The 16,062-nt window shown below is 41.7% G+C and overlaps 1 protein-coding gene across 5 annotated transcripts in view; it reads right to left on the bottom strand.

The window, feature by feature from the left end:
• Positions 1 to 3,925: 3,925 nt before the first annotated feature.
• The window catches only part of TAMM41 (TAM41 mitochondrial translocator assembly and maintenance homolog), a 34,274-nt gene continuing 22,137 nt past the window's right edge, over positions 3,926 to 16,062 (bottom strand). For 4 of the 5 annotated variants that reach the window (XM_048490275.1, XM_048490270.1, XM_048490273.1 and 1 more), the window contains 2 exons: positions 14,757 to 14,819; positions 3,926 to 5,532 (listed from right to left, as the gene is read on the bottom strand). In XM_048490275.1, the coding sequence (XP_048346232.1) occupies positions 5,459 to 5,532; positions 14,757 to 14,819 (137 nt within the window). In that variant the 3' untranslated portion in view covers positions 3,926 to 5,458. Of the gene's footprint in view, positions 5,533 to 10,916; positions 11,009 to 14,756; positions 14,820 to 16,062 lie in introns of those variants that run through there. The other variant, XM_048490272.1, reaches the window with a different exon arrangement.

The raw sequence follows: 16,062 nt of genomic DNA, 5'->3' as shown, positions 1-16,062 counted from the left end.
CATATTTAATTATAAAACAATTTTATTATACAGTATTGAATTATAAAACACATACATATTGAATTTACCAAAAAGCTAGTTCTTTGAGAACAGGTGTTTCTTCTTCATTTTGGATCTGAGAATGGTTTCAATTCTTAATACACAGAATTGAAAATGCATGGCTCATTAGAAATATAAATTATAAAAGTGTACAAGTCACAGCATGAAAAATAAAGCCTGAAACATTTTCTTCTCCCAGTTGCTTCCAGTAAAGATAAACCATGCAATGAACCAGGTTTATAATAGTTAGCTTGACATGACTAGATTCCAAATGTTTTATTCCATTTGGAAATTCTGTTCCATTTCTTACATTTGAAATTTCTTAGACTGTAAAATCTTTGAATCCCAGTCTGTTCATCTGCTAGTGAAATTCCATGGAATATCCTTTGTTGCCTAGATTTCCTAAATTTCTTCTTAATCAACTTGAGACAGGCTTTAGGCAGAAATTTCTCCTTCCTGGTCTACCTAATGATAAAACATTTAGATTCAAATTGCACTTCAGTGGTAAAAGGAATGGACTCTATTTTAAGATTCCCTGATTGACTTTTTGCAAGCCATATCTCTCAAGAAGAAGAGCTGGATTTATATCCACCTTCTCTCCTGTAGGAGACTCAAAGGGGCTTACAATCTCCTTGCCCTTCCTCCCTCACAACACCCTGTGAGGTGGATGGGGTTGAGAGAGCTCCGAAAAGCTGTGACTAGCCCAAGGTCACCCAGCTGGCGTGTGTGGGAGTGCACAGGCTAATCTGAATTCCCCAGATAAGCCTCCACAGCTCAAACGGCAGAGCAGAGAACCAAACCCAGTTCCTCCAGATTAGAGTGCACCTGCTCTTAACCACTACACCACTGCTGCTCACCATCTTGCAAGATTTCATTTATTCAAGGTCAAAATTTTAAAGACAGAGGTTTCCTTCTTTTTCCTAAAGCCTGCTAAGATGGATGAAATCCAACCAACTGCAAGCACAGCTGTCCTTTTCTCCTCCCTCTTGCACAGTGGTGTATTGGGGGGCGGGCAGATTGCTGAACAGCTTTAATTAAAATGGTTGGTTTTAATGGTTTTAAGAAAGTTTTTGCTAGGTATGTTTTTAGTCTGTTAATTTCTTGGGGGTTTTGGTGAGGGCAGGAAGGCAGCGTATAAATGCTGAGAATAAATAAAAATAATAAATGCATGCCAACTTCGGAGGATTGAGAGTTAACATGCAATAGTCATGGTGTTTCCACTTGTGTGCCACATAATGAAGACATTATTTTCTCTTTTAGGAAGAGAAGGGCTTCTAATTGTGATTTTGGAGTTTGACTGGAGTCTGTTATTATTTGCTGTACTAAGTCTTATTGTTAAAGGAGAGGGGAACCCTGGTGTATTTGACAAGGATATGCCTGCAAACTTGAGGAAAACAACACATAAAAGAAGGAGGAAAGACATTTGCCAGAAGGGAAGAAAATTTCCTCCCATGAGGGGGGAGGAAGAAGAAAAAGAGGAGGATAGTCCCACTTCCCTGCACTGAGAATAGTGAAGGAAAAACAAGGAAATGTGTGAAGGAAGGCATAATGTCTGACCACAGTGAGTTGAGAGAAAGAATAAAATAGAGAAAGAATAAATATCTATTTAAATATAAAACAATATATATGTATACCATAAAGCAAATTACAATCTCTTATGTTTTTCCTGACTATCTTTGCTTCCAAAATGTGTTTTCTTGACAGAGGATAATAAAATTGAGTAAAGGAAACAATAGTTTTTGTTGCTCCATAAGCACAAGAATACCTTCCACGCAGAGAAGATTTAAGCTTTCCAATATATTTGGATTTAAGCTTTCCAATATATTTGGCTGTTGGAAGCAAATTCTATATTCTTAATAAAATTCAATGTCTATATTTAGGGTTTTGCATGGTGATCAGTCTGCAATCAATAGTTTAAATTATCTTCCATTCAAGTGTGTTCCAACTCTCCTTATTTACCAGTGACAGTTCCTGTTTTTGGTTCCCTGTGTGGTTGCCAGCTCTGGCTTAGGATATTCCTAGAGATTTCGTGAGGAACACTCAAAATGTGATGTCACAGAGGTTGTTCTTGGAAGCTGCCATTTTTACCCAGGGGAACTGATCTCTGTTCTCTGGAGATAGTTCTCTGGAGAACTCCTGGCCCCACCTGGAAGTCGACAACCCTATTTCTGCATTTCAAGGATGTTCTGTTAAAACAGGGCTGGCCCGTGGCTAGAACTGTCATTCTTGGGGTTCAGCTTTCTCCCATAGACCATAGGAGTTGCATCTTGGAATGGAGAGTAAACGTGTCTTGTCATTAATGTCCATCCCTGCAAATCCACGGTGAGGCATATTTATTTATTTAGAATATTTCTATATATATTTAGAATATTTCTATTTTGCTTCTGAGAAGTCCAAACCAGGCAATGTACTCCCTGACATTTCCTACTCTGCAGCTGCGGAGGTAAATTTTTGACCTAATAAACTATTATTGGACAATTTAATTTTTCTAGTAAACCTTTGACCCTTTCAAGTGATAGAAGCTTTTATGGGACAAAAATATAAATTATACAGAAAACAGGGTAGACTTTAGCAAGGTGTGATGACTTGCTGGGAAGCTCCTTGGTATGTCAGTTGGCATCCTTATTTTCATTTGTGAAATGTTGACACGAGGTTTGCCCTAGACATGAAGAGAGGTCCTGAAGGATGTCAGGGAGGCAGTGGAATATGCTGCCTCAAAGGGTGATGGAGTCTCCTTCTTTGGAGGTTTCAAACAGAGGCTACATGATCATTTGCCAGGAGTGCTCGTGCTTTGATTGTATGTTGCTGCCATGGCAGGGGGTTGGACTGGATGGCCCCTGTGGTCTCTTCTAACTCTGTGATTCTATGATCCAATTAATGGAATAAGAGTTGTGAACATTGTCACAGCCCTGCTTCTAACATGGCTCGCTGAGTCTAGAAACATGTACAAAAGTATCTTCCTGAATGCCCACAAGTAGTGGGTCAAATGTGGCTTGGACTAGCTAGTCCATAAAGGATTGCTTTTTGTAAAATTTATTCCCAGTGTATTATTGTTCCTGTGCTAAGGATGACACTAGCATGTGGCGAAATAAGCAGCCTCCTGAGTTTTTTCCTGCTTCCTTCATATTCTTCTTATGTTTAGTTTAGCCAATCTCTTTCTGTCTCTCTTTCTCTCCCTCCCTCTCTCTTTTTCTATTTCTCTCCCACTCTGTCTCTCCTAGGCAGGAGTAGTGCTGGTGAGTGGGGAAGTGAAGTTCTGGTTCTCCACCATACGGGGGTAGGGAAGGGCCAGGCAGCCACACAAACCCCCTTGCTGGCCAGATGCTCGGAGGAAGGGGGCGCGCAAAATCAGTTCTTGCTCCAGGCGCCATTTTCTGTAGATATGCTACTGCTCTTGCTACTTCTGCCCACTGTGTCCCACACATAAATGCCCTTGAGTTTCACAGGATTTCTAGGAACAGCACTGGCCACAATGTGAGGATCTGCAGTGATGAAAATCACTCACACCTCCTCTGCTGGCATGCTTTATGTCTAGCAGTCAGCCCACATTATACAAGCCATATTAGGGTGTACCTTTCCCTTTATGGGACCAAGAAAGCCAAGACAGGCATTAGCTGGTAATCCAGTAATCATTGGCAAGAATCTATTGGTTGCATAGTACTTCTGCCAATCAATAGCAAGCAAATTAAGATAATATATTGGAGGAAGATTATCTGTGCTTTGCAAGGATGTGAAAGATTGAGCTCTGTAAGATTTACCTCCTTTGAGTTACCGGTATATTTCCTGGCCCTGAAGCGATTATTGGAAGAAGTGTGAACATTAATTAGCTGTTTCTATTTGCCACCAAAGTTCCAGCTGACTTAAAAGAAAATAGCCTTGATACTGCTTTTGTATTCAAGACTGTATTTAATTTATGATTACTTGGCAAGTTTTTAAAAAAACCCAACACTAGTGCTCAGAGACTATTCATTACCTGATTTTTTCACCTAATATTCAGTAAATGTTATATTAAAATATATTATCTAAAAACAAAGCAGATATACTAGATGCATGACATTAGATAAATACATTATAAAAAAACTTTACATGTCTGGTCATTACGGAGTTCAGAATTATTGAGTGGGCAGTATCACATTCCTTCTACTCACATTACACATACCCCTAAATCAAGGAAAAGTAGTGAATCAAACACAAGTAATTTTTTGTACATTTAACATACTGGTTATGCATGATTGTTTTCATGTATTCAACATAAGTGTTTACAGATGTATACTGCACCTTCAATAACACTCCACTGTACTCTATTCTCCATAGCCTATCCTGCCCCGCCCCCCCATGAACTAGTGAGCTTTTGAGGAGGAACTGAAGCCTTTTTTTTTAATTATTTATAGGCCAGGACCCAAACTATAAACAGTATCATGAACAACTGAGCCTTAGAGTAACCCTGGAGTAATGCTGTCAGGGCTGATGTGTACTTGGTTCTGACAAAATAAGAAGGAAGGGAGAGAGTTAAATTTGCAGGCCTAATATCCATTGAGCCTTAGAGCAAGACAGTTATTTTAACTAGTATTTTATCTGAGACTGTTTCTTTCTCTTTCAGATACCTCTAAGTCCTTTATTATTTACTAGCCCTAAAACTCATTTTAAATTAAAATAAAATGGACTCAAGAAGGGGGGGGGAGGAAGGGGATCTCCCTCCGCTCCAGGAGAGCAGTCCATATTATTTGAGGCAGGGGAGGCTCCTGTGTTGGGGGAAGGTGGGCGGAGACGGGATGGAATGTCTTGAGTCCTGCACACCCATTGACTGGGTGTTTGTCGTGGGACATTCCATCCCCTAGGGAATTGTATATAAGGATTATATTTTCCATTTTATTATCTTTATTATTTATTATCTTTATTATTTATTATTATTTCCATTGTGAACTGCTGTAAGTTGGAAAAATATGTATTTGTTTTTGAATTATGCTGCTGTCAACTATGCTGTAAAAATGAATGACCAATTTCTTTCAAAGTTACTTAGCATGTAACTCTATATATCAGCAAGCATGCGAACAGAAAAAAAAACATGCAATCCAGTACAGAAAACCTATGCAAAATTTGCTGAAGTACAAGATGCAAATATGACAAAATAAGACATTAAGATCTGTAAAGGAAAACATTTTGAAGGCATTAAAAATACAAACTCACCAAGGGTTTTCTGTAGAAAAAGAACAGGAATATAAAAAAACCCACATAATCTTCAAAACAATAAAAATGAAAATATGTGTTTTGTCGTCTGTTTAAAACTGTCTGCATATATGTAGCGGACATGCGTTTCTGAATATTTAGTTTTTCAAGGCAATAATTATGTAACAGGTAGAATTTGTACATTGAGCAATAAGAGATCAGGTTGATTTCCCAGAAAATCCAAATGCAGATATCATGACTTTGTTAACCATCCTTTTGACATTTTATACATCTTCTTCATGCTGTAGATCACAGATTTTTTTAACCCTTAAAGAAAAAGAAGAGTCAGGACATCAGAAGGGGGAAAGGGAAAGTTTAGTGGCTAGAACTATCTTTTACATTCAAACTACCCATTCAAAATTATAAAAGTTTTTTAAAAGTTAAAAATATTGCAAGAAAAGCTACAATTCAGTAATTAATGTCTGAACTCTACAGCAGAGGGCTGCAAATCCATGTGCCTACTAAGCATTGTAATTTTGACCTTTTAATCATAATCTCAATCAACAAATATTAGTAGTACAACTACTATTGTGCGGGTCTGCAAAACTTGTTGATGTTAAAAAGGGGATTCTTATATTCAAAAGTTGGGAACCACTGCTTCACAGGCTACTAATACATCTGACAATTTTATGATCAATTGTTTATGAAGACTATTTGACCACCTTCAGCAATCAATCAGTTTTAACTAGCCCCCTAGTGTGCAGCTCTAAAACAGCTCATTCCTGACATCTCACTTCTAAATGCTGCTCTTTGGGAATGGAATCAGTGGAAAGCACGGATGGTCAAAGATCTTCCCCACTTTTCCCTCACTCCATCAATCCCTTTTGAGTCATGCTGAGGGAGCAATTTTGCAGTATTTCCCCATCAAGCCTCAGCCCATTGAACTGAATGGCTGTTTCTTCAGTTGGTCCAATAGTGCTAGGAATCAACTTGGAAGTTAATACAAGGGAGAGGGGATAGAAGAAGGAGAGTTGGATTTATATCCCCCCTTTCTCTCCTATAGGAGACTCAAAGGGGCTTACAAACTCATTTCCCTTCCCCGCTCACAACAAACACCCTGTGAGGTAGGTGGGGCTGAGAGAGCTCAGAAGAACTGTGACTAGCCCAGCTGCCCAAGGTCAGCCAGCTGGCCTGTGTTGGGAGTGTACAGGCTAATCTGAATTCCCCAGATAAGCCTCCACAACTCAGGAGGCAGAGCAGGGAATCAAACCTGGTTCCTCCAGATTAGAGTACACCTGCTCTTAAACACTACACCACTGCTGCTCCCATCAGGGAAGATCCACAATTGTTGGCTCAGTGGATTTCTAGATCCATCTTTTTACATTTATCTCATGATTTCAGACTTTACAGAAGCAGCTGTGTTTGTTGCAATTAGGATGACAATTTTCAAAATTTCAGTCCTCCATCATGTAACTAACGTACAAAACTGCTTCTTGTCCAGCCACATGTTCTTTTAAAACTTCACAGTATTTAAACTCTACAAAAATAGACTTATCCTCCCATCTATGAAGGATAGATCTATGCCAGATATATCATTGAGCTGGCCTTCCCCTTCCTCTTACATATCATTCAATTATCTGTTCTTTATTCCCAGCTGTTTTTAGTTGTACCTTTTCCCTTTCTCCCCCCAACCGACTGGCTCTTCCATTTTTGTGGATATTTAGGGCACCATTGAGTTTTATTAGTTATTGAGGATTTTTAATTGTCAACTTATCTAATTTTGTAAATTTTTTGTTGTAAGCCATTCTGTGCCCTACTTATTCAGGAAAGGGTGGGTTGAAAATAAAAATAAATGAATAAATAAATCATAGTTTGCCTTTTCTGGTGCACTGCCTTAAATCTTGAAAAACTGATGTCATATACAGTTTAATGGATGGAATGAGGTATCTGTATATTGTTATGTACACTACTACAAGATATTTGGTTCATTCAGAAGGAAACAGAGCAATATTTCTCAAAGCTCGCCTAACAAGAAATTGTTCCGAGCCATCAGACTAGTAAAACAAAATTCATCATCAATATAAAATGGGAACATTTCTAAGAATCAAGTAAGAAAGCAGAGAAGCTTTGGCCTTATACAGAACCAGAGGAAGGAATCATGAGTTATTTTAACTTCTTCTGTTTGTGCTTTCTGTGAAGTGTTCAAACTTAGAACCTGCCCATCTTCTTCTCTCTAAATCTTAGGTACTTGTTTGAAGCCTTTCCTTCACAACTCAAAGCGGTATCCATCAAGGATACAATACAATACGCCATGATCTCCAGTATACAGTATCTACACACATATGCTGCACAAAAGCAGATCAAGCAAGGACACCAAGTAACAGAACACACATGCAATCCTCTAGCCCTCCTCTAGACATATCCACTAGACATACCCTACTTGTTGTTCTAGGGTACTGAGTATTTGTCCAGGCTACCTGCCATTTGTTAGCTCCACATGGTAATGGTGGCCATCAAGATGGCCCGCAAGTGTGACAGCTCTTTCTTGCCAGTTATTTCCAGAGGAAACCCACCAAAATAGATCTCATTCCGCTCAGGTCAAGGGAATTCATCTCTGTTTCCTCACCTTCTTGAGTCAGTCCTTCTCTTCCTGTTACTCCATGTAGCATTTATTTGGCATATCTATATCTCTGTTCCCTGCTAGGTATATACAAAAGCATATATAAGGTATGGTAGGAATGATGCTTGCCAGAGGTGCCCCTTGAAGGAGGGCACCATAGCCTTGTGTGGGGTCTGGCAGCCCCCACCCCCCACCCAGTGTTCTGCTTCATGTCAGCAACGTTCACATGTGGCACACACACACCCAACTTGGCCCCTTCTCCTCTTCCCCACTATCTTAGCAATGGTGGCCCTTCCTGGTTCACCCTCTGATGGCCACACATCTGAGCATTTCTTGCAGGGTGCATATGGGGGCTAAAGCTGAAAACCAGTGTCCCAGCTGATAAGATACAACTCAAGGAGACAGCGGGCCAGGGCTTGCCTTCATTACTGGTCCCAGGGAGGGGTGCGTGTAGAGGTGTAGCTGCTGAGCACTGGTATGGAATGCCAAGGGTCTGCGGGTTCTGGCCTTTGTTAGTGGGAGGGCTGTGTGTGTTCCCTTCTGGAGAACAGGATGGAGACAATGGAGGAAGGCAATGCTGCCCTCTTGTTTAGGGCAGGAGAGCACACTTTGAAGGTTGCAGAAGCCCTCTCTGGAATGCAGAACCCCCAGTGGAGATGTCTGCACTGGGCTCTCAATATGAAAGTTGAGAATGAGGTGTGTGGCAAGGAAAGGAGGAGATATGGGGTGGCTGCGCCACTGAGAAGCACTTTCCCTTTTTCCTGTTCTTCCCTCCATCTGCATGTTCCTCAGTTTCCTAAATCAATGGGTTAGAAGCTCAGGTTGCCTTTACCACTCCCAAAATCCCAAGTGAAGTGAGGCAGTGTGGCAATCGGGGTGTCTTTGTGGTATGGGTGGGTGGGGACCCGAGGCCAGCAGAGTTGTTTTGGCACAGGTGCATATGTGCTTTGAATGAGGGAGGGAGAGTGTATGCACATGTGTGTGTGAGAAAGATAGAGAGATCCCCACCCCAACAAAAAGCTTGCTCTGAAAGGGAGGGGTTGGCATATGTTATCTATCTTGTCTCTTCCCCCTCCCCATTTGCAAATAATAATAAAGATCTTGGGACTGGGATACTACATCTTTGTTAAGCTAGTATCAGGGCCACTACTTGGCAAGACTTCAGTGAATCGTCCCTCTCCCACCCCCATGAAGCTCTGAGAAGAAAACAATGCCATAGGGCATAGGAGGTACTGGGTACTGTGTGGAGTGTGGATCGGATAGGCTTTCAAAAGTGGAATGCATCACAGGGGTGCAATTTCAGTGCTTGCCCTAGGCACCATTTTCTGTAGATCATCCCTGGTAATTGTTTTCTGTTGGCTAGAAGCATTTACATAATCAAATCTTACTGACTGGATTTCTTGTGAGAGCTATTGCCTAGAAGGGGTGTGCTTGAGAGCAACCTCTCCAGGGACGAAGGTATAGATGTTTTATGGGGTGGGTTCAGGGGGAGGGGCCACGCCTCCCCAAGCCCCTCCCCCGGTTATCACTGCTTATAAAAGCAGCTCTCCGAGGCCAGGGGTGGCAGACTCTCCTGACCCACCTGCCCTGCCCCCCCCCCAGCTGGGCTCCCAGCTGGGCTCCCAGCCAGCAGTCCCTTCTGCCCTCTCATCTGAGCAGAGGCATAGCTAGGGGAAATGGAGCCCAGTGCAAAATCTCAGTTTTGCACACACACACACCCCACCATGGGCAGCCAATGTGATGCTGGAATCCACCCCCAAACAGCATAATTTTCAGTGGTGTTCAAACTAGGAAGCACAGATTCTACTTTTAAATCCACCTTAAAGGGAGAATCTGGGGTCCTCAGTTAAAACAACATTGAAAGTGATGCTGTTTGGGGATGGATACTCCCCCACCCTGAAACAGCACCACTTTCAATGTTTAAACTGGGGACCTCAGATTCTCCCTTTAAATTCATGCCGAAGGGGGTGGATTTAAAAGGAGAATCTGAGGAAATTTGGGGGTGCCTGCTGTCAGGGGTGCAATTGTTAAGCTAACAGCACCAAACTTTCACGGTGTCTTTAGGAGACTCTCCTGATGATACCTCCCAGGTTTGGTGAAGTTTGGTTCAGGGGGTCCAAAGTTATGGACCCTCAAAGGTGTAGCCCCCAGTTCCTATTAGCTCCCATTGGAAACAATGGGTGATGGGGCACCCCCTTTGGAAGTCCATAACTTTGGATCCCCTGAACCAAACCTCACCTAACTTGGCTGATATCATCAGGAGAGTCTCCCAAAAAATCCCTGAAATTTTGTTGCTGCTAGCCTAAAAATCGCACCCTCTGCAGGCCAAAAACTGGAAAACACTTTAAAATACAAAAAACCACAAATGGGGGGCCGGAGCTTTGGACATGTAATGGGGGTTTTTAAACCCATGAACCCCCCCTTACCTACGTCCTTGACCTCTCTCCTGTTTCCTGTCCCTTTACCAACAGAGAAATTTCTTGGACCAAGTGTAGGATTGCAGCTTTGAAACTCCCAATAGTGTGACAGTCCAAACTGGAAGGCCATTCTCCACAGAAAAGACTGAAAGTAGAAATTGCTGGGAAGAGGTCCATAGTTGCAAAGACTGAAATAGGGAGGAGCAGTCCTTCACTTCCATACCTCTCTGCAATTTCTATATTTAACAGTGGTTTTGGTTACTCCAATCTCGTCTTAGAGGTGAAGCAGGTAGTTACTAGGGCTAGGGCATTTCTAGGAAGGCCTTTGGAATACCCCTCCCCTTTGCTTGCTTTTAGGCATCAGAGCAAAATGCATCTTCTTGCCCATGGGTTCCTCTTACCAGCTTTTTAATAGTCTCTTTGTTTTATGGATACTTTTTGTCCTGCTTATGTGTAATATGTTATATTTTTAATGGTTTGCGGCTTTTAACTGTGAGCCACTACAAGCAGGAATCCGAGGAGATGGTGTAGAAATATTCCAGGTAAATAAACAATCTGCTTTATTGATCAGCTTTATTTATTGATCAGCATTGTTTACTCTGACTGGCAGCTGCTCCCTGGAGTCTCAGGGGGAAAAATATATATTTTATAACATCTCCTACCTGAGAAGATACTTTAAGTGGAGATTCTGAACCAGGTACCTTCTGCATGCAAATGGGGCTGCCAGCTCCAGGTTAGGAAATTCTTGGTGATGTGGGGGCAACACCTGTGAAGGGCAGAGTTTGGGGAAAGGGGGGAGCTCAGTGGGGTTGCGATGTCAGAATTCCACCCTCCGAAGCTCCCATTTTCTCCAGGGGGGAAAATGTCTGTAATTAGGAGATCAACTGTAATTCTTGGAAAATTCCAACCCCCACCTGGAGCTAGGAAACCCCTCATGTAAAGCATGTGTGCGCAGTACTAACTCATGGCCTTTTCGAGAAATAAACAACCAACTTTGACTTGTTCAGCAGCTCATAGAGTGGAAAAAGCAGGGTTGAGATTTAAAAAATAAGGTATTAGACCCCTCCCCCTTGCCAAACAGCTGTTAGGAGCTCATTATCCAAAATATTTCCTGGTAGGCAATCAGAAACTGCTCTTGTTCCTCGGAGGCATAGGCCAGAAGTTACATATAGACTGAAGCAAAAGAAGGGAAATTCATTCAAGGGCAGAAGACTCCTGACGTTGGTCCCAGTGAATTAACATTGGAGATCTAGTGCCTGAGACAAAATGCCTCTGCTGGTACATATTAAAATCTGAAAGTCTAGATTTTTCCCCTATTATATCTATGAATGCCTAGAAGATCTATCAATCAGAGTTCAATAGCAATGCATGCCCTTGGGTGAAAACAAAGCATGACTGGATCGTTATTGTAAATATAACACAAAATGTTATTTCCCATATGGCTGCCAAATACAATAACAATACAAATCTTTAAAGTAAAAAACCCGTGCAACATCCTTAGAAGTAGCAAAATATAAAACTTTTCAAAGCTCTAAATTCAGAAAGACCGTAAGACTAAAAGGAAAAATGAATCAACAAATGGTACCTCTTCTAATAGAAACCAGACTAGAAGTCTTGCCACAGACATTCAGAAAACATACAGCCTCTTTTCTTGAGGAGCTAAATTGGGCATCTGACAGTAAACAAAAATATAAGACTCAGGCTATTTGAAAACCACATTGGCAGAGAAAGCTGAAGAAAACCCTCTAAGACAAGGGTCGGCAACCTTTAACACCGAAAGAGCTATTTGGACCGTTTTCCACAGAAAAGAAAACACTTGGAGCCGTAAATATTTTTTAACATCTAAAATGAAGATAACACTATATATTCTCATGCAGGGAGAAGTTCCCTTCTTTGGGGCCCATTTTTACCCATCAAAGCAAAAAGGGGTGGGGGGTAAAAGCTTGTTTTGTACATGATTCAAATGACCAGCAATGGAACCCCCGTTTCACACATTTCTCTTTTCTTGTGCTGAAAGACGCTGATTATGCCCCCCCAAAAAAGAAAAAAAATTGATCCACCATCCAAGTGGAATTTCCCCCTCAAATTTCATTTGCATGGTGGATCAAAATTGGGGCCTTTAATGGGGTTGTCAACCCTCCAGGGGGGGCTGAACTTCTCCCCCCCCCCCCCCGAGAAAATGTCTGCCATGGAGGGTGGACTCGACAGCCATATTCCTCACTGAGCATGGTCCCCGCCCTGGTCCCAAAACCCACAGCTTCTGAGAATCTACCCCCAAATGTCCTGGGATTTGCCCGACATGAGTTGGCAACCTGCAACAACCCTGGCTAAGGATGATCCTGGCCTTCCTCCTTCCACGATCTACAAGCTTACCCTCCACTGGCTTACTCTGAAGTAAACCTTCCAAGATCCATGTGCAAGGCTTTCCCCATGCGCTCCTGTTCTCCTTGGCAATGCAGAAGCAAACAATTCCCACCCACCCCTGCTCCCCATCAAACAGCTCCAACGAGTACAACCTTGCAGGGCTGCAGGTAATAACTCCTTTAAAACCTGACATCGTCTTTCTCACCTGGACTCAGCCAGGCTGCCAACCACCAGGAAAACCCCTGGAGCTCAGCGGGGCTGCTGGGGGTCTGCAACCCAAGGTGGCACTGCTAGGGTACCACCCTGTTTCAGGGTGGGGGAGAATCCACCCTAAAACACCATCACTTTCAATGTTATCTTTACTGGGGACCCCAGATTCTCCCTTTAAAATGGATTTAAAAGGAGAATCTGGGCTCCCTAATTTAAACACCGTTGAAAGTGATGTTGTTTGGGGGTGGATTCCAGCGTCACAGCAGCCGCCCATAGGGGGGGGGGGTACACAAACCTCAGATTTTGCATTGGGCTCCATTTTCCCTAGCTATCCCTCTGCCTGGAGGGGAGAGAGAAGGGACTGTCAGCTGTCAGCTGCCAGCTGGGGAGCCCAGCCGGTGGGGGGGGGGGGCAGGTTACAGAAGTCTGCCATCCCTTGCCTCGGAGAGCAGTTTTTTATAAGCACTGAGGCCATGGGCGTGGCTTGGGGAGGCCTCGCCCCCGAACCCCCCCATAAAAAATCTATACCTACGTCACTGGCCGCAGTACAAGGACGAAAGAGCCGCATGCGGCTCTGGAGCTGCGGGTTGCAGACCCCTGCTCTAAGATGATTGAAGGTCTTTGTTGTGCTCTTTGACAAATAAAGTTTGCAAACAGAGCATGCCAATTACAAGATAACTGCCATCACAGATCCATCTCTCAGATGACAAAAAGTCATCTTGTGATCATTGGAACTATTTCAGAACTTAACAAGGGCTATTTTACCTGTGCTCTAAGATGAGACATCTTACACAATTATGGAACCCAGTACTATACTGAAAAAAGAAACAAGGCCAGTAGAATGCTAGTAACAGCAACAAGATTAAATTATAACAACCTGTACAAGGTTTTAGATGTCAACAGTACATCAGAATGACATAAGGGGGGAATGAAAAGAAAATGCAAGTTGCTAATTTAACTATGTCTGGCATTGAAGATTCCGCCTCAAACCTGCCTTCAAAAATTTGAATAACATCTGTGTGGGAAAGAGGAAAAAGGGCGGATGGGTGGATAATACAGAAATGACAAATAATACTCATACAAGTCTGTGCTAGTTCAAAGGTTCATTAGAAGAATTACGGTTGTAACATGAGAGAGATGGTTAAAGGGGTAAAAAGTGGTTAAACTGGTATCCCTGTATACACCTGAAAACCACCTACACATTAGCCAAACCTAATTGTGTTTATAAGACCATTCTACAGTATTATTATCATCCATGCACATGTAGGAGTCCACAATATCGTATATGTGTGTAAACAGTCCAGAGTAAAGACAGATAGGGGTTCCCAATTAACAGTTTCAAAATAAATGGTTTCTGCTCAGAAATACAGGTGCAAATAACTGGCCTCTTGTGGGAAACATCCCATACATTTATGAAAACGTCAAGTGAACTTCAACTCAGTCTTACTAAAGGCACTGCAAATGTTCACATTTCTGCAATGGAAGTTTCATAATTCAAGGAAAAGACCAACAAGGAACCTCAAGCCAGAACAACAATCAATTTGGACCTCAATAAAAAGAAGCCTAACAGCTTCCTTCCTTTACAGTAGAGCAAGCATAATGCTCTAAACCCACAGGGGAGTATTAAAAGTAGATAACAGACTACCGGTAATTTGGTTTCCCACACCTTCCAATCTCTACCAAGGGGCTGGTTCTTAAAGGCACTTCAATCCATTCTTAAAGGCTCTGATGCTTTTTCATGCATCTTTCCACACTGCTTCAGGAAAAAAAAAAGTTCTACACTAGAATCACTGCAGAATCCTATGCAGAGCTGCCCTAACCCAAGCCCACTGATTTCAGTGTAATTAAAGTACAATCACTCTGTTCAGAATTGCCCTGCTAGCCTTGCAAATGGCTGTTCCTCAAATGTAGGATAAGACAGAAAAATACCCCACTCTCACCAGCTGTTAGGGTGGTTTTAGCACTCTGAATTAGACTGGAGGATCTCACAATTCCTGAAATGCCTGGACAGAAAGAGAAAAGGGATAAACAAACAGATGTTATCCATCACATTCTTTTTAAAATGTTACAAGTCAAATATTTTTGTAGTAACACAATAAACCCAGCATGGCAGCATAACTTGTCTGTTATTTTTCTTTTGTGCTTATCTTTCTTTTGTGAAGTAGATAAAAAAATTCATTCCAACAATTTTAATATACTGATGGCATACGTTTGCCCAGAAAAATAATTCTGAAGGTTGTTTCAAACATTACAAAGAGACAAATTCAGATTTTGCCACTGAGTATAAACTCAATAAACAGCAGCCATTTATAGTTCTGTTGATTTTCACACAGCAACCAGCCCATTCTGACTTATGGTCAGTTATCTCTCAGCCTAGCCTACCACACAAGGCTGTTGTGAGATGAAATAGATAAGCAGAGAACAATGTCTGCTACCCTCAGTTCTTTGGAGGAAAGGCAAGGTAAATGTGAGATTTAAAAAACCATAAACCTTTGCAAACACATTTCTGTTATTTTTCCAGTAACATGTGCAATGGCCCTTAATATTATTGATCAAAGTGAAATATTTCCCGACACCCTAAATGACTCATGTTTACTCATACATCTCCCATTCTGAAAAGATACTGACATGTTGCCAATGATATACATGAGTGCCTCCATGAAAGACACACTAGGTATTTTATGGAGATTTCTTCCATCAAGGGAATTTCTATGTTTTTGACATTTTATCTATATTGGTTCACAATTGTAAACAACGTTTCTCTTAAAGGACCAAGCCTTGTTCACATGTTACAGTGAGTGTATTTATATCCTGCATATATTTGCATAAATCTGTTTGTAAGAGAGACCCAACGTATGTTCACTATAAATGAAACCAGGGGGCAGTACTGGGATAAATGTGCAGTTTAAAGCGCAAGTTCCACTGTGCGCTTGTTGAATTATGAGAATTATTGAGCATAAAGAAAAATTCAGAGTATACTGTACACGGATAGTACATGTGTTCACCGGAACTTACAAACAGTACTTGTACAAGTGACATTGGGTACAACCCACCCAATGTAAAGTATGGACTTTCACTGACCCTAAATGAGAGTTAAAGTATGTGCTCAGCTCTTTCCCAAAGTAATCAGCTGGGCTTAAAATGGCTAAATTGCAGCTGGATTGTATCCATTATTTTACGTAATTTCCATTGATAAAACATTGGTATGAAATTTTACATTGTCTTTACCTTGTTCATTAAAACAAC

Source organism: Sphaerodactylus townsendi, linkage group LG03 (genome assembly GCF_021028975.2).
Source record: "Sphaerodactylus townsendi isolate TG3544 linkage group LG03, MPM_Stown_v2.3, whole genome shotgun sequence".
Taxonomy (NCBI): domain Eukaryota; kingdom Metazoa; phylum Chordata; class Lepidosauria; order Squamata; family Sphaerodactylidae; genus Sphaerodactylus; species Sphaerodactylus townsendi.
This window is presented reverse-complemented; position numbering and strand designations above follow the sequence as displayed.